This window comes from Triturus cristatus, chromosome 4_2 (genome assembly GCF_964204655.1).
Source record: "Triturus cristatus chromosome 4_2, aTriCri1.1, whole genome shotgun sequence".
Taxonomy (NCBI): Eukaryota; Metazoa; Chordata; class Amphibia; order Caudata; family Salamandridae; genus Triturus; species Triturus cristatus.
This window is the reverse complement of record NC_140586.1, coordinates 364,383,778-364,410,544: the sequence shown is the minus strand read 5'-3', so window position 1 is coordinate 364,410,544 and position 26,767 is coordinate 364,383,778. Positions and strand designations below refer to the sequence as shown.

The window sequence follows — 26,767 nt, the reverse complement described above, 5'->3', positions numbered from 1 at the left end:
TTTGAGTAATTCTGAATCCTATCTGCCATGACTGCCAGGCCAATAGCTGTGTGAATTGATAGTTAAGAGGATTAATAAAGAAATACATTTTAGTAAAGAGGCTTTAATACACAATATGCACAAGGTTGATACTGAAATATGCATATTTTCATATAAGTGCATTGATTTATCTCCTGCGGGTGTTCACAGCATTGAAACCTGGCAGGGATTCAAGAATGAGTGTATATTTATCGGTTAAATAAATGTGGATATACACTAATTTCAGCTTAATTTTCCACAAAAACCAAAATAAATATGGATAAATACAGATAAAATTAACAAAAAAAAATATGGATAAATACAGACGGAAATGTCAAAAAAATAAATACCATAAAACCGGGAGCCCTATTTATAAACTACTGTTACCCTTCACCTTTCTTGTATCAATTAATTTGGGTCTTGTTAGAAGCAACAGCCTTGAAGAGCGTTCTTGGTGTTCCTCACATGCCTTTGCTGTGCCTGATCAGAGCTTGAACAGTTGTTTCCAGTATATTCATTCTGCTAATTCCTCTGTCTCCTTTTCAGGCTTCCCACGATGGCAGTACAAGATGGCATCTCGTTGAGAAGTCGACGCTTATCACACAAAACAGCAGCAACACCAGAACAGGAAGAGGGATTCCGAAAAGGAGATGGAGATTCATTGTCAATGGGGCTGAGCAATGGTGAGCCTCAACACTCTAACTTCCAATTAACTCTCATCCGTTGTGAAGGTGTCTGAGCGTCATTGTTTCTCTTGTTGCTCCCATGCTGCCAGAATAGAAGAGAGGCACATAAAAAGCAGTTGTATTTTAAGATGTAGCGTTGGTGTTTTTTGTGTGTGATGCATTGTGAGTTTATGATGGAAGGATCATTTTCTGAAGGTATAGTGCTGTGTTTTTAAGTTCTCAGTTTTGGACTCCGGAAGAGAATCTTTTCTATTTTTTGCGAAATTTACTTTGTGGCTTTACTGGGAGAGACCCTGGAAGAACTATTCTGTAGGCTACTAATTTTTTTAAGTTGGTTTAATGGCCCTAATGTGTTTAGGTTTACGAAAGATTTCCATAGAACGTAGCTTTATTATCTTTTGGAACGAAAACTTCATTGAGGGGGATTTGTGGTGCAAGATTTTCTAGGAAGAGTGGTCTGGATTTCAGTAGAAAGCTGCTGACATGCGCGGCCTGTAAAAATAATTTTCTTTGGGAGATCCGTGCATTGGTGGAAGAGAAACTTTTTAGGACAGATTGCTGTTAGACCTATCGTCCTTAGGGTGATCTTCCCCCAAACCTTTTGCTTGCTTACCTCTTTTTGCTGTATCTTCTTTGTTGGCCCTCAGTCTCTGAGCACTTTACCGCTGCTAACCAATGCTAAAGTACATGATAGGCATATTTAGTTTACTTGTAGGTCCCTTGTAAAGTAGTATGGCATATACCCAGGGCCTGTAATCTAAATGCTACTAGTTGGCCTGCAGCACTGGTTGTACCACCCACACAAGAAGCCTTTGAAACCTGTTTAAGGCCTGCCATTGCAAGGCCTATGTGTGCAGTTTACTGCCACTTAAACTTGGAATTTAAAACCACTTGCCAAGCCTTAAACTCCCCTTTTATTATACATAAGTCACCTGTGGGGTAGGCCCTAGGTAGCCTTATGGAAAGGTGTAAGTAAAAGGCAGGACATGTACTGTTAAGTTTTACATGTCTTGTTAGTCACAAACCGCTAAATGTGTTTTCTCTACTGTGGGGCCTACTCCTCTCATAGGCTAGCATTGGGAATTCCTTAAAACACTTATAAGCTGTAATTCAAGATTAGAAAGGAGTAGCTACATCATGTTACATATTGGATTTAACATTACTGTTTTAGAAATGCCACTTTTAGGAAGTGGACATTTCACTGCTCTCTCTGCTCTGTGTGCCTTGAAGCCTATCTCCAATACACATCTGGGGTGGGTGACAGATGCATTTTGTGCATTCCCTCTAGCCAGCCACGAACACAGGAAGAGCGGGTGTGACTCAGAACTCCTCTGCATTCATCTACCTTTCTTATAGCTCTTCCTGGGCATGAAGAGAGAGGGGGAGCTGACACTTATGTCTGAATAGGCAGTGTCATGTGTCCCACACAAATGGCTGAATAGTCCCCACAGATATACTGGCAGACAGGACTGGGATGAAAGGGGACCTGTACACTTCAAGGGCCTGCTTTGAAGTCACCCCCACTTCAAAGGCACATTTAGGTTTAAGTACTGCGGCTCTATCCCTACCAAGACAGTACACTACTGGACCTGTGAAGAACTCTGCAGGAGTAAAGATTGCTGTGCTACAACAGTTGCCACTTTGCCTGACTGCTGCTCTGCAGGAACTGCTTTCTACTTTGCTGAGCTGTCCTACTGATTTCTGCCCTGCTGAGGACATGGACAGGAACCATCTCACTTTAACCCAGAGTCACACCAAGGGCTTGCTAGCTTGCGTCCTGTTTCTGAAGTGTCAGGGCCATCAAAGACTTCCTACAACTCTGCTGCTGCTGTTGGACTCTGCCATCAGTAATTCCTACCTTACCTGAGGTGGCAATCTAGTCCTGGGCTTTGTAAGTGGAATCTGCAGCTGTTTTGTTTCAAAATCGATGCAGTGACGACTTTACACCGATCGGAACCAACACAGTGCCCTTCGACACTGACTCGGTGTTGATCGGAGTACATCCCTGTGTGGCTTGATGATGCAGGATCCAACTGCGAGGTTCAGTGCAGCAATAGTATCGTAAGGGGCTTGATGCCGATGCGGGGCCCAACTGTGAGGCTAGACATCGACGCATCAACCCGACTGCGTGAATCAGAACCAACGCATCGAGCCTTAGATGCCGATGCGTGCTCCATCCAAGGCAGTGGCGTAGCTAGGCACTTTGCAGCCCTTGGTGGGGGGTGGGTGTTGGCAATGATTTTTTTGCTTGCCTCCAGCGGCAAACTTATGTAAGAGCTGGGGGAGGCTGCCGCCCCCAAAACTTGTGCCACTTGGGGCAGACCGCCCCACCCACCCCCCAAACCCCCTTGCTATGCCACTGATCCAAGGTACTTTTTCAGCATACCCTGTGTGGGTCTTATATCCAACCTGCCCTCCATTGCGGTCGGCCTGATCTTTGGATTTGCCCTGGTCCAGTGCGACCTAAAGTAACCCTTTGGCGCTATTGACGTCTATTCTCTACCTTTTGATTTAATCTTTAAAGATGCATAACTCTGGTGCTACAGATTGGATTTTTGTCGTTTTGGTCTTGATTTTCCTATAAAATTATTTTGTGGGTGTTGCACAAATACTTTACACATTGCCCCTTTAGATAAGCCTGGCTGCTCTGTGCCAAGCTACTGGAGGGTGAGCACAGGTTATCCTTTAGTCTGTATCGATCTTACCCCGATTAGGATTGTGGTCACTACTTTTTTTTTTTTTTTTTTTTTAAATCTTTAAGTTTCCAAGAGTAATATCCATAAAAAAGACTTATTACTGAAGTATGTATGCAGAACCGGAAGCATATACATTCATGACAGATGTTCAATATTCAACATTTTGTAGATCTTTACAGTGTTGACCTATACCTATTAACATGTTTCTAAATGATAGCAGTGAACTGCAATGTGCACTATGATTTCATTATTATCAGGCAACGGCATTACCAGTTCTTATCTATAGCAAACATGTCAGATATTTACAGTTCGTAAGCCTAATCCCATCTACGACCCGTTGGCCAATCTGTTCACAAGAGGTACTATGTGTATCTCCTCCTAGTTATGTTTATGAATCTATACTACATTTTTCACTTCCATTATGACGTTGTGTTTCCATCAGTTGTTTCCACTGTGTGGGATATCATGTATGCTCTCAAAGGTTCCCAGATGTCTTTTGATGTCGGAGGAAGCAAGTCTGCATAAGCAAGCATCTGTTCTTGATAGAATATTCGGTCCCTGGCCCATTCATTGAACTTTGGAGCTGTACCCCTTCTCCACCTACATGCAGTCCTGCGCTTGGCCATCAGTAGTGCAAGAGCGATATATCTGCGAGAACTTTTGTCAAGTTGTTCAGTGTATCCCAAAAGGGCCAGCAAAGTAGATGTTTCCAACGTCAGTGACGTCATCTGCTCCAATGCATCAAAGACCAGTTGCCACTATACGTGAACACTGGAGCAACTCCACGCCAGATGGGAGATGTCTGCACCCTCTACACCACACCACACCCATCACATCAATCATTGTCTCTTAGTTTATACTTGTACATTTTGGCTGGCGTATAGTCCAGACAGTGCAGGAATTTGAAATGGATAATACGCTATTGGCTGCTGGCCGACACTTGTTCTGTTTGTAGGCAGCAATATGCCCACTGATTGTCCGATATTTCACACCCCAACCACCTATCCCAATGTGATCGGGTGGGGAAATGACTCGTAGGCTGCTGAGTGCTATAGAGCAGAGACCGTATGCTCTGATGACGTGGACTGCAGTATTGTGTGAAGTGGGTCTTGAACAGGGGGTTCTGATGGGTATGCTGGAGTATTGTCTCTGATGCCCTCTCTGTCTCACATACAAAAACATGTCTAGAGGCGTGGGTGTGATGGCTCTGAAGATCAGTTCTGGGGTACGGAACTGTCCATCTTGGTATAGGTCACCCAAGCATGTTATATTTGCTCTCGCCATAACTTTTCTAAACCGTTTCCTGAAGCACTTGTATGCATAGGTGGTATGTCAGTGGAAGCAGTGGAGAGTACATCATGAGTGCATGTAGCAGTTCAGCTATGCGTCACCAAGCGACCACCATACACGTGACCGTTGTGGTGTCTTTCTCGCATGGTTTGGGGGCGCTAAATATCAGGCCTGTGAGGATTTGGGTCTGCGAGCCATTGCTCCACTGCTATTTGCGGCATATATCTGGGTGGGTGGAACCAATAGTGTACGTAGTGAGCATGGGTGCATATGTAATATAGTTCAAGATTAGGGACGTCAAACCCACCATGAGAGTACGGTCTAGTAATGATGTCCCATTGCAGTCTTGGTTGCTTACATCCCCATGTCGGTCTAATCAGTTCAGTTTGTAAGGCTGTGAAGAAATGTCTGCCGGGGTAATATGGTATGTTCAGAAATAAGTACAGCAACCGTGGGAGAATCCCCATTTTAATAAGAGGTTCGTCCTGCCAGAGACAGGGGCAAAGAGATCCAACGTGTGACACAACTCGTGATATTTTCTAACGCCCTGCCATAATTAAGGCGCATGAGTTCCTCACGGTCTTTAGTGATGCGAATTCCCAGATATTTTACCTCAATCACACCACGATATTGGAAAATCAGGTGAGAACTGTGTAGCAGTAGCCGTGAGCGGGAATATTTGTGATTTCCCCCAGTTAATGTGAATTCCTGAGAGGTGCCCAAAAACAATTAATTCTTGCAAGATAGGATTTAGGTTCTGCTGTGGATCTCTAATGTACAAGGTGATGTTGTCTGCATAGAGGGAGATGAGTATCTGTCGCATGGAACATCGTAGTGTTTTGTCCTGATGATGCTGCTGCAATTTAGTCGCAAGAGGTTCAATTGCTAACGCAAAGAGTAAAGGGGATAGCGGACAGCCCTGCCTAGTGCCTCTTATAATTGGAAAGCCATCTGCCCATTAATTAGTACCTTAGCTGTCGGGGATCTATACAGAGGCCTATCCACGATAAGAACCCCATTAGCATTCCCATGCGTTGCAAAATTCCCAGCAAATCGTCCCATTCCACTGAGTCAGATGCTTTTGTGGTGTCTAAGAAGACTGCCACGAGCGCCAAATTGGAGTCCACTTTTAGTAATATCAAAAAGAAGGCTCAAAGATTGTGGGAGGTTGCTCGTCCTGGGATAAAACCTGCCTGGTCGGGAAGGACCAATTTTTTCATTAGCAAAGTTAACCTATTGGGCAGTTTTTTAGCCAGAATTTTAGCATCATTATTGATGAGGGATAGCGGCTTATAGAAGTTGCATTGGTCTGCAGAGTTTCGTGGCTTTAATAGGGAGGTAATAAGCACTTCTCTTATTGAGGGCGGCAGGATACCATTTGTTTGGGCTTCCTCGTATACAATTTTCAAAATGGGAGTGATTTGGTCAATAATGCTTTATAAAAGTCTATTGGCAGCCCATCTAGGCTTGGGGCTTTGCCCGATTTCATATGCATGATGGCAGCACGAATGTCATCTTATTCGAAGGGGGCCGCCAGAAACTCTCTTTGGGAATCTTCTAGCCAACCCAGGGCCACATCCTCCAGATATCCAGCCAAATCTAATGTGCCTTGCCTGCTAGTAGAATATAGTGTAGTATGAGTGGTGAATGCATGGAATATGTAAGCATTATCTCTGCATCTGTTACCTTCACCATCTGTGATTTCTAGTACATAGCTAGAGAAGCGAGGTTTGGGAATTTCTTCTGCAAATGCTCTGCCTGGTCTTAATAATTCCCCATATCTGTGAGCCACATAGTATTTACCCCTGAATCGGACCTCACATTCTGCTTTTTCATTATATTCTGAGAGTTTCTCCCTGAAATCTCGTTGAAGTATCCCATTTGCGCCTCCGGCCATCTCTGCTTTTAACCTCTTCAGTTTTCCTTCTAATTTCTGTAGGGTGCCACGAATGTCGTGGTGGACTCCTGAGCTTTTAGCGATTCAAAAACCTTGTATCGTGACATTGAAGGCCTCACAGACCGTCGCGACAGTCAACTGAACCTAAATTTTGTTGAAAGAAATCTGATTTTTTTTTTTTGCTCCAATTCACTACGAAACACTGTGTCCAACAGGGTGAGAGGCATAAGCCTCCAGCTGCTTAGGGATACCCCGAGCCCTCAAGAAGCATTAATCGGACCGGGGAGTGATCGGAGTATGTTCTCGCTAGATGTTCTACTGTATCAATCCATGGGCCTAGGACCTTAGATATCAAACAATAATCCAATCGAGTGGATGTCGCGTGCATTGATGTATAATGTGTGCCTTCATTCCTACTCTGGTGAACATGTCTCCAAGTATCTAAAAGTCCGTTATCGGACACTATACTCTCCAGGAGTTTGTGTGATCTGGTGTAATGGTGTGGTAGAGGATTAGATCGATCAGTCGCTTGGTTCAAAGTGGTAGTGAAGTCTCCTCACTATATTATATGCGTAGATCCTATATCTAGAATCTTACCCCACAGTGTGGCGAACAATTCAGGGTCATCCACGTTAGGTCCATAGCAGCAGACCAACATGGTAGAGGCCGAGCCTAATCTGCCCCACATTATGCAGTATCGTCCTAGCTGATCCTGTGTCATGCCACATGGGGTGAAGGGAGTATGTTTCATTATTAGTATCGCTGTCCCTCTGGAATATGAGGAGTATGCAGAGAATACCCTATACTCTGCCCACTTACGAGCCAATGAGGGGGAGTGGCGGGGGTCCAGATGTGTTTCCTGAAGCATTGCAATTTGGACCTGATGACGGTCCAGGTATGCCAAAGCTTGCCTACCTTTGCGTGGGTCGCCTAATCCTCTGATATTCCATGTTAATAAGTGTAGTTTCTGACTAATTTCAGAGCGATATGTTCACATTAAAGGTAAAATAGAAAAAAACTTTTTTTCAATACCTGGAAGGGTAAAGAGGTTACAAAGTTAGAGAAACTCCTCCTATGTTATAGTCACTTAATCACTTAAATTACTCTAACAAATCAACCGTGGTTGATATAGGTGCACTTCAGTGGGGAAAGATGTGAAAGATCTAGATAGGGTAAATTCTTACGTCTTCACCAAAAGGTGAGCAAGGAAAATCTTCCTTTTTGTTTATTTACCCTCACACACCCTAGTGGTGTCATGCTTCATCATCGGGTCACCCCGACGCCTAAAAGTCGGGGTGGGCTCAACCACAGTGTTGGGAGCTCTTGATAGAAGTTGTTGACCTGGGGGGCTGAATAAGTTAAAATACCTCAAACAGATCCCCGGTATCCCTTTATTCTTGGGTCTGTCTGGGTAACTAAAAAACAAATATTGGGTCTTATTAGGAATCTTATGGTCCTAAGACCCTAGTGCCAACATGTTTCAGTCCTATAATGGCCGTAAAGGTCCTGGACTTTCATCAGGGCTAGGTTGGGCCTCCCTAGGAGACAGGACAGACGGGAATTCCCTATCCTGTACGTGGTGCAAGGGCAGAGTAGCTGCTCCTTGTTTGGGTGATTGGTAAATAATCAATCATATATTATACTCCATCTGTAAAGAGAAAAACAGACAACAAAGAAAGACACAAAAACAAAAACAACATACATTTGTATAGTAATGTCATAGTGTCTCTGCAATACTGTGTCCCACATTGCGTGCTCTGGAAATAATTAAAGAACCACATGTGCCAAATTGTGTCTATGACATAGTGGTAATCAATTTCTTCCAAACTCGTGCCACTCACGTGCATATCTTCACATAATGCTATTACGTGACAGATGAATTGTGGGGTGGCGATTGTACTCAAAGACTGACCAAAATTCATGTCAGTACGTCTATATATTCACTAGTAACACACTCCATGCCTCACACTCACTCCACATTCATACCGTGTTTGTGAATAGAATAACGGTAATCTTAGTCATGTTCATTTATCATTATCCCTCCTCATCATGATTTTGTGCGTAAAAAATGAAACGAAACATTCCCTTACCCAATTCTTGAATGGTTTCTGTATCTCAGGGGACCGTAAAGCATCTAGGGGTAGCTCTATAGTCAAACCCTAAAATTATGACCCCAGGAAGTTAAGGGAAACGTAGGTAAATATAGTGAGTGGTTTTTTCTAAAAACCGCGTATCTAGACCCTCGTATTCCCCATGTAGAGGAACACAAGATGAGAACGTTGGCAATAGAACTCAAAATGCCTATCCGTAACTTACTTCTTCAAGAGTCCTGCCCCGCGTGCACACCTACTTGGCTTCGGTTCCCGGCTTTCGCGTTAGTAATGCGAACGAGCCGCGTTTTTGTACCTTTGTGTTGTCATAGGTACTGATTGGTAGGCGACACTCGGCGCAGTCAGAAGTACGTAATTACGCCTATGACGTACAAGGAATCAAGGGAATTGTAGTTCCTTGTAATAATTGCGAGATACTACGGAAAATGTGTATCTTCTGACATATCATCTTAAATTATTGTCTCATTGTAAACGGACACAACATCAAAATGACGCGCAATACTTAAGCGTTAGATGCAATCTATGGTGTTGTCAGTAAGATATGTGAAGCACTGTATGTTTTTCTGCTTCTCCGATCGATGACACGAATATGTTATGCAAAACTGTTTGTTTAATTAAATTATACACGAGTCCCAAATTTAATTAAAAAGGGTGTTGGTATAAGTGAAGATATGCACGTGAGTGGCACGAGTTTGGAAGAAATTGATTACCACTATGTCATAGACACAATTTGGCACATGTGGTTCTTTAATTATTTCCAGAGCACGCAATGTGGGACACAGTATTGCAGAGACACTATGACATTACTATACAAATGTATGATGTTTTTGTGTCTTTCTTTGTTGTCTGTTTTTCTCTTTACAGATGGAGTATAATATATGATTGGTAAATAATCAATCACCCAAACAAGGAGCAGCTACTCTGCCCTTGCACCACGTACAGGATAGGGAATTCCCGTCTGTCCTGTCTCCTAGGGAGGCCCAACCTAGCCCTGATGAAAGTCCAGGACCTTTACGGCCATTATAGGACTGAAACATGTTGGCACTAGGGTCTTAGGACCATAAGATTCCTAATAAGACCCAATATTTGTTTTTTAGTTACCCAGACAGACCCAAGAATAAAGGGATACCGGGGATCTGTTTGAGGTATTTTAACTTATTCAGCCCCCCAGGTCAACAACTTCTATCAAGAGCTCCCAACACTGTGGTTGAGCCCACCCCGACTTTTAGGCGTCGGGGTGACCCGATGATGAAGCATGACACCACTAGGGTGTGTGAGGGTAAATAAACAAAAAGGAAGATTTTCCTTGCTCACCTTTTGGTGAAGACGTAAGAATTTACCCTATCTAGATTCTTCACATCTTTCCCCACTGAAGTGCACCTATATCAACCACGGTTGATTTGTTAGAGTAATTTAAGTGATTAAGTGACTATAACATAGGAGGAGTTACTCTAACTTTGTAACCTCTTTACCCTTCCAGGTATTGAAAAAAAGTTTTTTTCTATTTTACCTTTAATGTGAACATATGATTAGCGCAGCGCACAGCTGTAGGGTGTATCAACAGAAATTATCTGTAATATAACTCACTATCTATTTTCCTGATATCCCTCATTTGCACTAACACTCTTTTCACGCTCCAAATAAATAATATCAAGACTCTCTCCCTCCTTTTAACGATACATAAAGGATAGAGCAGATCATCTATCTGTATAAATATGGCAGAACAATTGGGTATTGGCTATTCAGACGATATAGCATCTGCCATTTTAGCAGGACCCTCACTATTACCGGACACGAACATCAGTCAGAACCTTTCCCAGGCTCAGAATTGGGATGAGCTGAAAGAATTAAAACGTAACCAAATGAAAATTTTGTTACATGGAGCCATTATGACGGAGTACCTCAGAGGCAATACAGCACCAACAGGATTACTTGTCACTAATGCACCAAGGATCTTTCTCGAAGACCCTCAGTTTAAAAAGGAATGGTCTCTAATCGCGTGGAGATGCTCACGCGATTGGCTAATTTTAATCATCAATACAGCCAAACGTTTAGCAGATGCTCTATTGATCAAAATCAAAATGAGTGAGGATTCGTTGATGACTGAGATAAAACTATCCTTATACAAGAAAAAACTTGAGGAAGTGAATAAAGAGATAAGTGAACATAAAGATTATCTCATGCAAAGCAAAATCAACAAACTACAAAAAGACCTAAAAAAGTTTAGTCACGAAAAGGTTTACCCTTACATCCGAGACGACTATAAAGGTCAAGAGAATTCGGACTCAGGATCTGTATATAGTGAACAGACGGTATCATCGGACTCTGACTATGACAACTGGTTTAGTGATGGATCAAATAAGAGCAGGCGAGGCAGGGGCAGAAGACCACGGAGAGGCAACTACAATCAAAGATATGGACACCAGCAGATGTACCCATGGCCCGCCCCGTTTGGACCAATCCCATTCCATGGCCCTGCCCAATTCCCTATGGGTTCCTACTATCAGCCCGACTTCAACCAACGTTTTTTAGGACAGGGCGGCAGGAGAGGCAGACGTGGAAGAAGAGGGAACAAAAGAGTCCTAGGGAAGAAGATCGGAGCTCCATGAACACACGGAGCAACACCAGGGACCAACTACCAGGAACGAGCAACATGAGAGACTAGTGGTAAATCTGACGGACATCACCCTCACTACAGATGAGGAAACAGTACTTGAAAAGGGCCTAGGGTTTGTACCTACATCACACTTGGACAAATTCCGTTTACGATGTGAATTGGGAGACTTCTTCCGGAAGATCCGCTTGAAAACATTCTTTAAGGACAAAGAGGACCCACAGGTGGACGAAACCCATACGGATTTAAGGTGTAAATCAACTTTTTATCCTCCAACCAACATGATGCCCCCGGAGGTACTCTCCTTTGAAGAAGCTGTGACGAAGGAGGTAGAACTACTCCAAGTCAGGAAAAACACATTCAACAACCTGAGCAAGAAGGAACGAGAAGCCTTGACCTCCCTTCAATCCAGGACGGACATGATTATAAAACCGGCGGATAAAGGTGGAGCCACGGTTATCCAAAGCACTAGTGCCTATAGGACTGCATGTATGAATTTACTGGCAGATACTAAGTACTATAAAAAGATCAATAGAGACCCTACACAACGGATTAAAACAACCATCTCTACGTTGACAGCAAATGCACTAGACCGGGAGTGGATTACAAAGAAGGAACATGACTTCTTGAATCAGGAGGACCCAAGAATACCCTTATTTTACACAATCCCGAAAATACATAAAGGGAAAATACCACCGCCAGGAAGACCAATTGTCTCTGGGATAGGGTCCATTCTTGAACCTCTATCCAAATACACGGATTGGTTCCTGCGACCTCTCGTAACGAAGATCAAATCCTATGTACAGGATACCAAACATCTTTTCAATCGACTGGATAGGATACAATATAATCCAGATAAGAACATCCTGGTCAGCCTTGACGTTGAGGCGTTATATACAAACATTCCTCAGGCTGAGAGTATTAGGGTAGTTGAAGAGATCCTCAAAAAAGAAGAATGGCCATGGGCGGCACCAATTGAATGGATCACCACCCTTATCCATTTGGCACTCACTGAAAACTTCTTCAAGTTTGAAAACCAGATATATCTTCAAACCCACGGCACTTCGATGGGCAGTACATTTGCCCCGAGCCTGGCCTGTCTATACGTGGGACATTTTGAAGATCAACATATATGGACACATAATCCTTTCTCTGCCAACATACTTTGTTGGTATAGATACATTGACGACGTCCTCTTGATCTGGGAACGAGATACGGCTGGTCTTGAAACATTTAAGACATGGATCAACAGTTTGAATCCCCATCTCCATTTCACAATGACAATGAACAAAGAAAGAATATCCTTTCTAGACGTAATCTTCACAGCTAGTGAAGGTACCCTTAAGAACTCTATTTACCAAAGCTACAGATAAGAACAGCCTACTCAGATTTGATAGCGCACATCCACGCTCATTAAGGGAAAATCTACCTGTAGGTCAGTTCTTAAGGGTTCGCAGGAACTGCTCTGATCTTGAAACATACAAAAAGGAAGCAGCTATCCTCACTAACAAACTCAAACAAAAAATGTACCCGATTAAGATTGTAGATAGAGCAAACAAGAGAGCCCGTAACACACCAAGAGAGGCTCTATTGGAGACACATGCAAAAAAACACTCTGACCAATTGATATGTGTTACAACATATAATACATCTTCTAATGACCTAAAGAAGATAATAAACAAAAAGTGGTCCATTTCGACCTCTAACACAATATCTTTTGAGAAACCTATGTTCTCATTTAAAAGGAACACAAGTCTGAGAGATGTACTGGTACATACTGACACATATACACCAAAAACTACCAGTCAATCAACTCTCTGGAGAACGCCTCAGGTTACGGGACACTACCCATGTGGCTCATGTGTAGCATGTCCATTTACTGAACACACCAAAACAATAGAATTAGGATTACACTCTCCATGGGAACAGAGAACACACACCAATTGTAACTCTGAAGCAGTGATCTATATGATCAAGTGCCCATGTGACCTAATGTATATCGGAATGACAAGTCGAAAAGTAAAAGTGCGCATCAGTGAACATAGGAGCACAATAAGACGTGCAATAACAGCAACTAAACTGACTGCACACTATAATGATAAAAAACACAAGGACACAGAGATAAAGTGGACCATCATAGAAAAAATCAAACCTGTGAATAACCTCCAACGCAAACTCCTGGAACGTGAACAACGTTGGGTCCATCGATTAAAAACTCATGAAAGGGGCCTAAATGACTGCATACCCTGGAACCAACTAAATAGATGAAGGAAAGGGATTAAATTACAACTAGGCCCTATATCTGCGTATTAATATGCTCCCTAAAACTGTATATCCAACTTAGGGACCTTAATATGGTGGCCATATGAGCGTTGATTCATCAATTTTTTAAATAACAGTACCTGAACACGTTATTATATGGCTTGCATATCTGCCTTTCATGAAGGGAATATGAATATGATCATCGTATACTCTACAACTTTGCATCAGTCCCTATACAAGGAAAATATTTCTCATAGTATACCAAGACTCAAATCAAAATTCTCCGAATGGCTATCACTAGGGGATTAGTGAGAACTGTTCATATGTATTAATGACTTTATTGCATCAAAAGGTTTTTCACAAATTGGGCATTCACAGTCCCCACGATCACTGTTAGAGTACGTTGTTTTTCTACCCGGCTCGAGAAACCTACTTAGGTTTACCCATAGCATGAGCCTATTTAATTATCACTTATACCGACACCCTTTTTAATTAAATTTGGGACTCGTGTATAATTTAATTAAACAAACAGTTTTGCATAACATATTCGTGTCATCGATCGGAGAAGCAGAAAAACATAGTGCTTCACATATCTTACTGACACAACACCATAGAGTGCATCTAACGCTTAAGTATTGCGCGTTATTTTGATGTTGTGTCTGTTTACAATGAGACAATAATTTAAGATGATATGTCAGAAGATACACATTTTCCGTAGTATCTCGCAATTATTACAAGGAACTACAATTCCCTTGATTCCTTGTACGTCATAGGCGTAATTACGTACTTCTGACCGCGCCGAGTGTCGCCTAACAATCAGTACCTATGACAACACAGACTGCATCTAACGCTTAAGTATTGCACGTTATCTTGATTTTATGTCTGTTTACAATGAGAAAAGAAATTAAGACGATATGTCAAGATATACATTTTCCGTAGTATCTCACAATTAATACAAGGAACTACAATTCCCATGATTCCTTGTACGTCATAGGCGTCATTACGTACTTCTGACCGCGCCGAGTGTCGCCTACCAATCAGTACCTATGACAACACAAAGGTACAAAAACGCGGCTCGTTCGCATTACTAACGCGAAAGCCGGGAACCGAAGCCAAGTAGGTGTGCACGCGGGGCAGGACTCTTGAAGAAGTAAGTTACGGATAGGCATTTTGAGTTCTATTGCCAACGTTCTCATCTTGTGTTCCTCTACATGGGGAATACGAGGGTCTAGATACGCGGTTTTTAGAAAAAACCACTCACTATATTTACCTACGTTTCCCTTAACTTCCTGGGGTCATAATTTTAGGGTTTGACTATAGAGCTACCCCTAGATGCTTTACGGTCCCCTGAGATACAGAAACCATTCAAGAATTGGGTAAGGGAATGTTTTGTTTCATTTTTTACGCACAAAATCATGATGAGGAGGGATAATGATAAATGAACATGACTAAGATTACCGTTATTCTATTCACAAACACGGTATGAATGTGGAGTGAGTGTGAGGCATGGAGTGTGTTACTAGTGAATATATAGACGTACTGACATGAATTTTGGTCAGTCTTTGAGTACAATCGCCACCCCACAATTCATCTGTCACGTAATAGCATTATGTGAAGATATGCACGTGAGTGGCACGAGTTTGGAAGAAATTGATTACCACTATGTCATAGACACAATTTGGCACATGTGGTTCTTTAATTATTTCCAGAGCACGCAATGTGGGACACAGTATTGCAGAGACACTATGACATTACTATACAAATGTATGTTGTTTTTGTTTTTGTGTCTTTCTTTGTTGTCTGTTTTTCTCTTTACGGATGGAGTATAATATATGATTGGTAAATAATCAATCACCCAAACAAGGAGCAGCTACTCTGCCCTTGCACCACGTACAGGATAGGGAATTCCCGTCTGTCCTGTCTCCTAGGGAGGCCCAACCTAGCCCTGATGAAAGTCCAGGACCTTTACGGCCATTATAGGACTGAAACATGTTGGCACTAGGGTCTTAGGACCATAAGATTCCTAATAAGACCCAATATTTGTTTTTTAGTTATCCAGACAGACCCAAGAATAAAGGGATACCGGGGATCTGTTTGAGGTATTTTAACTTATTCAGCCCCCCAGGTCAACAACTTCTATCAAGAGCTCCCAACACTGTGGTTGAGCCCACCCCGACTTTTAGGCGTCGGGGTGACCCGATGATGAAGCATGACACCACTAGGGTGTGTGAGGGTAAATAAACAAAAAGGAAGATTTTCCTTGCTCACCTTTTGGTGAAGACGTAAGAATTTACCCTATCTAGATCCTTCACATCTTTCCCCACTGAAGTGCACCTATATCAACCACGGTTGATTTGTTAGAGTAATTTAAGTGATTAAGTAATTTCAGAGCGAGCCATACGAGCAAGTGCAGTTTAATGCAAGAGGGATATAAGATCTACATCTAGAAATCTGGTGTGGTGTATACAATAAAGATTCCATTCATGTATTTTTACGTAGTGTTTCATTTCTCCATAACGAAAACCATCCCACCCCCTCCCACTGTAGCATCCCAATCATGCCAGAAAAAACATTCCCTCCGCCAGCCACATTGCCCGAAACAACAAAAATTACGCTCCATTTCAATCTGCATTAGAGGGGATCGCCCTTAGGTGGGGGACTACTAGGGTCATGCACGATTTCACCCTTCCCTCTGAGTTGTGGAGTATACAGAGGAAACTCGCTAGGGGAAGGGGTGCTCGGTACAATTTGTCAAACCGTCCCAGTAAGGCACTTATCTGTACATGGTGTCTCAGCAAAGTCCTTCTGCCGCGTTTTCATTTCAGTTTCAGAGTCCCAATACAGTGCAGGAGGAGTAGACCGGGGCCGGGAAGGACAGAGGAGCGGGAGACAGTCAAGTCGGAATTTATGGCTATTCCAAGGCTGTGGACAAAGATCCTGATGATGGTTCCTGTGTGGTAGGGGGACCGCTTGGTCTTTTGATGCGTTTCAAGAAATCATCCATTAGTTGTGCATTGGTGAAGAAATCTTGTTTTCCTTGATGCGTTACTCGTAGTCGAGCCGGATACATTAATGCATAATCTATTTGCGCCTGACGAAGTTTTTGCTTGGCTGGAATTAATTTTCGCCGATCTTTTTGGACAGCGGCTGTGAAGTCGGGATAGATGGTAAATTTGTTACCTTCGAACATGAGGTGCCGCTTCTGCCTGGCCACTTTGAGGGCCACATCATGATAATTGAGCATTCTTGCGATGATTGGACCGGGTGGACTCCCTGGTGGCGGTCTGGGGCCCAAGGAGCGATGCGCCCTCTCGACTATTAATTGTGAAGAGAAGGATTCAGCGCCAATCGCTCCACGCAGCAGTCTCTCAAATTCTTACATCTGGCCTGTGTTGGTACTCTCCGGAATACCAATAACTCCAATATTGTTGCGTCTGCTGCGTGCCTCGAGGTCTTAGTTCTTAGCAGCGATGACTCTAAGCAATTTGTCCATCTGTGCCATTTGTTTTTGAATTTTCAACGTGTTGTCTTCTGTGTCAGAAATGCAGCGCTCAGTCTCGTTTATACATTTGTCGTGCTTGTTCAGTTTAAGTACAATGCTATCCATTCAAGCATTCATAGAGTCCATCTTACCCTTGATGGAGGCGAGGCTTTGTTGCATTGCCAGTAGGAGTTTTACATCATCCTCCTGTATCCGTGACGGCCCCTGTTCCTGTTCTCCACCTGTATTTTCAGGCTCGTCCTGTTGCGACCGGGTGACTTTCTTAGTTTCAAAGGGCAGCCGGGTTTGCTTTGTGTTAGGCTTCCCCATTTTGTAGGCTTTACTGTCTTGACATTACCTTCTTAAATGTTGCAAGCACACCCAGGTAACAGGGGGAGGAGGAAACGTTCTACTGCCAAAGGGAATTGTCCTGGTCTGCAATGCTGAAGGGTTATATCCCCCGGGGAGCAGTCCACGAATCCACACCTAATTAAATCAGCGGTGCCTTATACGACCGGCTTGCAAAGCAAAAAGATGTCCGTTAGGACGGGGATACTGCGTGCTTTGTTTCACAGTACAGTAAGTGCTGCTAACGTTGAATTTGCTTACACGTTATGTTGCGCAGTCAGGGGAAGCAACTCTGCCTCATCTGCCCCCTATGTTGTCTCTTCAGTATGACTCTGGCGATCCTGGAGCACCTACTCTCAAACCATTATCCTGGCCTTCTCGCCACCGCACTCAAATACCCCATGGGAAAGGCATATGTGGGTCTTCGGTGTGGTTTATGTTGGGTTTCCTCTGTGTGCCCCGAGTGGGCTCCAGAAGCATCAGAAGGACCGTGTATCAGGGCCCTGCACGCATGCAATCCGTACGCCTGCTCCGTGACTGATCACAGCCGCGATGGGGGGAGGACCAGCAGGGGTTCGTATTCTCTCGGTCCCAGCCTACCTTATGGTAGTGCGAGAAGCAGCCGGTTCCTCTGCAGCACGTCCAAACCGCAACCGCCGACACAGCACACAAGCGCCACAGGTCTCACCGGGAACAGACGTACGGCCCAGACACCACGTGGGCGCCGCGGAGGTCGCGTACCACTCTCAGCCGGATCTGACTCCAGCAGCGCTGAGCAGAAGTCACAGCTCTGTCAGGTCGCCACAGCGGCGACACGCTGCGTTCTCAGCTGCCGAAATTATTACCGCGGGATGACCGGGTCAAATGCTCTCCATCAGTATGGAGGATCGCTCCCCGTAGCCTTCTGGGCAGGATAAACAAGCGGATAAATGGCCCAAGCTGCAGGAGCGTCACAGCAGTGCGGCCATGTAGCTTGTGCGCCACCTAGCGCCCCCCCTTGTGGTCCCAACTTGGACAGGGCGCATACCTCTGCCAACTAGAGATCCAATTTATAATAATTGCTTTCTTGGGGAGTTCTCATTTTTAATTTTTAGGATCTTGAAAACAATTTTGGGAATATTTCTCTGGATGAGAGTCCTGATTGGAAGATTTACTAGAGTTAATTAGAAAGTAGCTTTGAGATTCAGAAATAGCCTGCTTGGGGGCAGTCTTTGGTTTTGGGACTTAGAAGTTGGTTTTCCATTGATTGTTTGCTGCGTCAGTTTGAGATTTGGGCTTGTTGGTATGATCAAAGTTCTCTTTTTGAAACTTCATATGTCCAAGTTACGGTCCTACAATTGATTTTGTTATTGTTGATGGGACAAGAGGGGGGGGGGGGGGGCGATGAAACATTTTTTTTCCATTTTCCTAAACTGACTTGGGTATTTTACACAACATGTTCTGCTGTCCTCGGATAACTTATTAACAGGCTCATGAGTCCATGGCAGCCAGGTCTTTATCTCTTGGAGTTCAGCCCTGGGGGCGGGGAGCACTGGATTCGGCTGGAAGAGGCCTGCATCACTCCCTCTTCTTTTACTCGTTCAGTGTTAACATCCCGCTTTGCTGCTGTGAGGACAGAGCATCCCCAGAAATACCCTGCTTAACCACACTAACTCGCTGACACCGGTTTGGTAAAATGGTTTATAGTTGGATACAAGCAGCTAAAAGAGTGGCTTTTTAAAGAGCCTTATTACTGAAAGGAGTCAAGGGGCCAGGAAAAAGTGCCAGAGTCAGGCGTAATGGGGAATTCCAAACGGCCTTGAGGGAACGGGGAGCTGGGAGGTGAGAGTTCAGAAACCGCGAGTCAAAGTGTGCCATGTTTCTCTTCATATCTTTCTAAAATCCACCATCTGCATATCTCACATCTCAGCTCTTTCCTCCTCAGCACACTCTTTTCACTCTCTTGAATGCACTTTTCTCATGTCCTTCACTTAGCCACTCAGTGAGTGCACCAACTCACCTGCAAGTAATGCATTTTCCTTTCCTTTCCCTGTGTCAATACTTTGGCCACTGTGTACCTCCTTCGCACACATTTGCAAAGGATCAATTTCCAACAGGCCCACATGACCATTGCCCTGTACGCTCAGCAGAGAGGCCAAGGATTGGAAGAGCCTTTATTCTGAACACCTTTTTAACCCACTGACCGGCACTGTGGGAAACTTGCACTGCCTTCAGCCTCCACTCTGGAGCTCTCAATCGTTACCCCTTATAAACGCATGGATGCGACTCATTTCAAAGTATTCGCCATACAAGAGGAGTGATGCTTCACAAAAACACTACAGAAACATAACATCAAAGAAATAACCAGCATTATTGGGAAATGGAAGATTAAGTAAAACGTGAAATATAAACAAACTAAACAACTGATGTGTATTAACTTAACGTTTTTGTATTAATTGTTAAGAAATTGACTAGTGTTTAGTATGTAAAGTTAAAGATATGAGTATAGGTAGGGTGACCAGACGTCCCGGATTTCCCCAGACAGTCCCGAGTTTCCCCAGACAGTCCCAGTTTTCCCCAGACGGTCCCGGTTTTCAAAGGTCTATCCCGGCGTCCCGGCACTTATGTTGATTTTAAATACTTGTGCCGGTTTTTGGGATAAAGCTCATGTCACCCTGTAACACAAAAATGTAAAAGTGCTCTCCTGAGGGTGCCTCTGAAGTCTGAAATAATAATCCATGTTTCTGCCAGGCATCACAGAAGGAGGTCGCTGCCTGCTCGCAAAAGAGAGAGAGCGGGAAGGAGGGGCAGGGGCGCCGGGTGGAGGTCCTGCTATTGCTATATGTAAACCTAGTCAGTTTCACTTCTCCAAAGCATCTGACAGAACCCGTGAGCTCACGGGGGCCTGGCAGCCTCACCACACAGGTCACTTAGCCAGCCTGGCGCCCGTGTTATGCCTTACTTTGCGCGCGGGCAAGTTTTTAGAAGTTACATTTGGTTGGCGCCTGGAGTTGGCAAATGACTTGACTAGAATGAAGAGGCACATACATTGGATGCGCAGCACACCCTTTCTTTATGGCACCATTTATATTTGAAATGCTACTTATTAAGCCCATGGTCACCCGCGGAGTTCGCTGTAGATGCAGGATGCCTAATGCAGGGCCGGCCCTAAATCGGCTTGACCGGGGCAGCGCCCTTGGCGGAAAGTAAATGTGGAGTTTATTTGGGGGGGGGGGGGCAGGAGAGTCGTTGCGTTGTGACGGCCGGAGGTGTGAGGAAGATGGATGGAGGGAGGGCAGGGGGGCTAGTGGGGTGCTACAAATTACGCTGAGGTACATTAAGGGCTGATTACAACGGACCCTTTTGAGACCAAGTGGGTGGACGAGCGCCGTTTGCAGGACATGAAGTCCGGCAGCTCCCTGCTGCGCCCCTCGGGAATTGTCGGCCTGTGCCCAGCTGGTCCGTGCCCAAGGCTGGCCCTGGCATGCCTAGAGCGGCTGCCCGCGTGGTTCGCCGTTTGTCGCCGTTTTGTTTCGACGTGGAGCCTCCAGCCAGGAACACAGAGGCTGTTTGTTTTCAGGGAGGATGTGTTTCACTTCCTTCACGGTCTCACGGGCGGGAAGTGTGACAAGGCCGGCTCCATTTCGCAACAGTCTCGTGATTCACGGGATGAACTCATCGGCGTATCTGATCGCCTTGTCCTCTTCCGCACAGGTCAGCAGCGGGCCGACGTGTGTAGACACAGAGCAAGGTCTCGTTGAAAGTCTGCTAACGCCAGACTCCGATGATTGGAGGACAGACGAGACGCAAACTGTTAGCTCCAACTTATTTCGGTGCGCTTTTTGAGCGCGTCATATATCCGTACCTCGTATAATGTGCATTTGTAAAGCGCATGTTCAGTCACTGGGCATCTTGGCGCCGAATAACTGATGACCCCCAACTCCGTGATACTCACTATAATCGACCTTGGATGGATGAAAGGCTGAATGCCAAGCGGTTTCGTAAAATGAGCCGATTGGTTTCAAGCCACAAAACCCAAGTGGGATTGGTTGCAGCATTTTGTTATGACATTTGTATCTTGCACATTATGCCCATAGTGTGCCTCGGAGTGATGTTCGTTAACTGCGATTCCATCCCACTCTTTCTGGTGTTGACGTTAAAGGCCAGAGTTTGAAAATGTCTGTGATGATTTTGGGTATATGCGATTTTTAATTTTTTTTTTGCCATCCTTAGTTTCTATGTATGCCTTCTGTGTGATTTTATGTATTTTTTTTTACTCCCCCACCTCTCCATACCGAGATCGTTTTCCCGCTTAACTTCATCGTTTTCTCTTTGATTGAACCCTACCGACCTGGAACCCTATACCGAATTTCAAGTTTTAATTTACCTTTTGTAGAGCTTTCTGTGCGCAGTGGCATTGCACAGCAACAGCAGGCTGTTTTCTGCAAAGTGTATCTCATACAGATCCATTTTGTTGATCTTAAATCTGGATATACGCGACATTTGGACTAAAGTCATTTCATTCTGATATGGCAAGGCCAACATCTTCCCAAACGTTACCATGTTGCAGAATGTTCCCATCGACCTTCACCATGGCTGCAAAAACACCTAAACATTTTAGTGCACCAAGCAGTTCAAAATTGTATCGTTTTCATTAAGTACAAACATATGGACAATTGTATGTGAGGCACGTGTACAGACTGGGCAGCAGTAGCAGATTTGCTTCCTTGAACAGTTGCATTCCCACTGCAGTTGTTAAACGCAAATGATTTACGAAAACAGTCATTGACAGTTCTTGAATTAGAAGCAGCAGCGTTTTGCATGAAGAATGGGTAATACATTGGTGTTCCCCAAAGAAACAGAGTTTCCCTTTTCTCCCCTTTGTAAGAAACGCCTAGTGTTTCTCTTCTCTTTCTCTGTAGTAAATTAGCAAGGGTGGACGCTCCTAGGAGGGATGGAGATCAAGAACTTTCATGGCAGAAACAAACCACTAGATTCAATGTAGTCTTGTTCGCTCACTACCTTTGTAAGCTCTAGCTTATCCTTCCACATCCAGAGACAGGAATTAGTATAGTTTGCCAAGAAATTAATGTGACACTAAAATGTTTATGTAGTCTCCCTTCAGTTCCCAGGCCGGTGTCTAAATACAGACTTTACCCTCTCCATCCCGATATCAAGTCGTGCCTGCAACATGTTTTGTTTCGGTTCCTTCCAGCACCTCAACACAAAAGCAGGGTCTCCAGTCGAGGCAACTGACCATTAACCCCCTTACGCCCTTCTCCATCTTCAACCACCTGTATGGATCAAGGATTTACTCCCACTGGCAGCAGTGAAGCAGATTAGGGTTGGTTTTCAGTGGCTCTTCTGATACCCTCCTCACTGAAGCATGCTCTGTCAAAGATGCAACTGACTACTCTAAACTACCCTACGGGTTCATCTCGAATGTACACTGAAGGCTTTAAAGTAGATTGCAAACTAAAATGATCAAGTATTGACAAAGCTGCTTGTTTTTTGCTTTTGTATAGTGAAAAGATTATCTCTAGCTTTAGCACGACTAAATAACAGAGTGATGAGCTGCAGCACTGTAAGCTTCCATCTAATCCTCAGAACAAGTAGTGCATCAACAGCAGCAATGCAAGATCCACATGCTCATTACAACAGGTGCAATAGCAGGCAATCCCCTGGCAGCAACAGCACAGGCTTCACTTGTCCTTTAAACATTTCAAAGCAGCTGAAGTTCCTGCATTCAACAAACTTAAAGTGGGCAAACAATATGGCAGGGCCTCTGGGAAAGCTAAAGAAATGTCTTAGTGCAGACTGAGGTATAAATAACATGTATATGGCAGAACAGCCACAGTTGCAGCGGGGAAAACCACAAGCCCCAGGAGTACACAAGGCTGGAAGGTTGCCAACGACATCCCTTTGCTCCCTGGGGTGCTTTTAAAAACTTTGCGGAGGGTCCTGCTGCGCGGAACACGCCGGGGCGAAGAGCGGGCCCGTCTGCGCCAGTCAGCGGCCTGAAGAGGCTGGGCTGGGCTGGGCTGGGCCGGGCCATGTCTCTTGGTCCCCCGGCGGGGCTCACCTGGTGTAAATATGCAGTGGCAGTGGTATACCCCTAATTAGAAGACATTGCAGTAAGTAGCTGACTCAATGTTGTCTACTTTTGTTATCGTGGTGCAGTGAACACTTCTATGCTGTTGCCACTGGCAGCATCGTGATAATGGGGGGGGGGGGAAGGAAAGCTGGGACTGTCTTGGCACCCATGGTCTTGTGCCACACAACCATCGGCTCTTTTTTTTTTTTGGCCAAAGTGGTAGGGGCCATTTCCAAATAAATTGATCAGGCTGAAAGATGAATTCCATGAGGCCCGGGTGCTTTTCTCTCCCATTGTCTCTGGAGGCCCCGCAGACGGACACCCCAAACACGCAGGGGAATGATCCATCCATTTCTTTGCTAAATCTAAATGCCCCGCATCTATCGCCATATCTGAGGCCCCTTCCACCCCCATTAGTAGGGCCCCTCTGGTTTGACCTTTCAGCGCTGACATGCTTGCTCCACCCCCCAAACTGAAGCGCAAGACCAAAAAGACTGACAAATTGCGAGTTACATCGAAGGGTTTGCTTGGGCAAATTGTGAGCAACCGTCCTAAGACAATGGAGGACTTTTGGGCATCTGTTTTACAAAAACTAACATACCTCTTTACTGACTTATTGACCCTGTTCTGGGAGAAACTTGAATAACTGGCAACATACTTTAGGGAAATGATAAGTAGATCGAAGAAAATATTGACTTCTATTGACATTGCATCCCCTCCCCTACCCCTGAAGCGCCATGTTACCCAAGTTTATGTGCCCTCTTTTAATAAATTAAGGTGCAGTCAGCCCAGTACCTGTAAATCTACATCTCTTGATCAAATGATCCAGTCAGTTCATGTTCAGCGCCATGACACCCACCCTTTAAAACAACAAACCTGCCCCCCCCTGCGCCCTGCCCACCCTTGCCACAGTGGGCCCTTCCTCTTGTATTGCCGACAGTGGTTCCCTGTTACCAGTAATTCATCTCCCCTGGCCTGTTGCCCCTTAACTGTAGTCCTGACTGGGGTTCCCGGGCTCGCCACCTATAATCAGGAATTCACAGGCCAATTGAATAACAAGGTATCTCATTGGGTTGACAAACACACCAGATTTAATATTGCAGATTACAAGAACATACTGAGGGCCCAGACGGTTTCTTAGATAGGGCCCTTACAGAAATCTTTCGCGGGAGATTGCGTGATTGCCCATGTCAGATATCCAGAAATTGCTCATAATATCCTGAGGGGGTTCTCGCAGATATACCGGTTTGATATTGGTTTTCAACCACTACAGATGGGCTTCTTTTATAGACCCCCACCATTTGCCTTAAGCTTACCTCAGCCTTCAGGTCTTGGGGTTGTTGATAGTGCTCTAGTCAGACAATTGGCACGCCCAAATCGTTTCGCACCCCTTCTGGAGCGTAATGATTTGGACTGACTTCCCGAGCACGAGACTACAACTGCGCTGCAGTGTCCTCAATCCAGGCCTCCCTCACAGGGCTTGGTAGAGCATGCAGGCTTGTCCCCTTCAAAACCTATGCATCAATTTGCACTTTCTTTAGGCACTGACCTCATAGGTAACATTCCCCTGGGGCTCCCGCCCCTCTAGTTGGTATCGGGAAGGATCTAAGACTCGTCTCTTGGAATGTTGCAGGTTTGTCTGCAAAATTCCTAGACAAGAGTGTGATCTTGTTTATTAAGACTTTTAACATCATCTGCCTACAGGAGACCTGAGAAGTAAAAAATCATATATTCTTGGAGGGGTATAAAACCTTTTTTTGCCCCTGCAGTGGAGTCCAGCGTTGGAAGGACAAGAGGGGGTCTAATTATTTTATTTTGCCGTTGAGCTTTGTGGTTCCATTAAGGATTTGAAGTGAGACTAACTTGTATTTCAGGGTCTTAAATTGCTCGTTGGGAGATCGTTTCCCGTGGTTTTGATGAATTTTTACTGCGCAAAAAGGGGGTCATGAGGGACCTCAAACTTCTTAGCTGCGAGTGGTGCCATTGGTTTACTAACCAGGGGGGGGGGGGGGGGGGTTCGACCTTGTACACGTGAAGCTTATTTTGGGAGGGGATTTTAATTGTCATTTGTATTTAAATTCTTTAAATCCCATACGTAGTAAACCGACTTGCACGACCCATATTGAGCACACTCCAGAAAGTGCTAAACTAAATAGTTTTCTCAGTCATACTTGTTGCAAATAAACAGGGTGAAGTTTCAACCTTCGTTCACCTACGGTTTGGAACTCCTCAAGGGAAAGGACGCATCCAACTTAAATCAACTACAGTCCGTCCTGTTCAAACGCATCTTTAATCTACCACAACACGCATCTTTAATCTACCACAACACACGTCGCAAGTGCACCTGGAATTCGGGCTTATCCATCCACTCCCGGTAAGGATGGCCGCCTTAACCAAATTGTGCTGGAAGATTAGTCGCACCACCTGAGTCACTGGCTGTCTTGTGCTGTTGTGAAATGTAGAGCCAGCATATTCATAAAAACGAATGCCCAACAGTGCTTCATCGAGCTTTAACCACTCTCAACCTCTCCAAAGTCTGGTAGTCAAATATCAGTTTCACAGCATTTAAAAAAAATCGCCAATAAAGCAGGCAAGCTAAAATCCTGGACACTCGACAAAGCGGAGATAAGTGAGAAAAAGCACGGTTGGACTGTCCTTCAAACCCATACCAACTGGGGGCCCCCACCGTACCTCACAAGCTACATCTCCTCAACTATCCAATATTATCTTATTTTAATCCGCATGGTAGCCTTCCCTTTAAAAGATCAGGTCCCAGCCTAGAAACAAAGTTGTCTGGATCCCTTTTGCCGATTATGTGGTCGATTTGAGGAAAGCCTATTACACCTTTTGTTCTGCTGCTCCGCAGTAAATTAACTCCGACAGAGACCACCATGCCTCACTTTCCAGGCACACCAGATAAGTTCTTGCTGCCATACAGTGATGACATTATTGTACAGCAATTCACTCCAGCTTTCCTGCAGGGCAGTCCAGTTCGTATTACAAGTTAACAAATTATTATTAGCACAACAGCAGCCATGTTAGATGAGAACCCACTGCCCTCAGGCGACAATACCACTGACAGAGAAACCTGAACCTAGTTAAGCTTCATCTCAAGCCAACAGGTAGCCCTTATTACATTAGGGACTCTTGAACTAATACATTTCTACCTAGCATGCAAACTTACGGGTCTGCCAATCTGCAGCTGGCCCAAAAACATCTGCACACACTTGGTGTCTGTGACTATCGAGCGTTTTTATGGACCAAGGGTTTTAATCCGGATGTCACCCTTTC

The 26,767-nt window shown here is 44.5% G+C and overlaps 1 protein-coding gene across 1 annotated transcript in view; it reads left to right on the top strand.

Moving 5' to 3' along the window:
- Nucleotides 1-26,767, top strand: part of SOAT1 (sterol O-acyltransferase 1) — a 240,174-nt gene that overhangs the window by 73,429 nt on the left and 139,978 nt on the right. The window contains exon 2 of the mRNA XM_085601804.1: nt 565-701. Within this exon, the coding sequence (XP_085457930.1) occupies nt 575-701 (127 nt within the window). The 5' untranslated portion in view covers nt 565-574. The remainder of the gene's footprint in view (nt 1-564; nt 702-26,767) is intronic.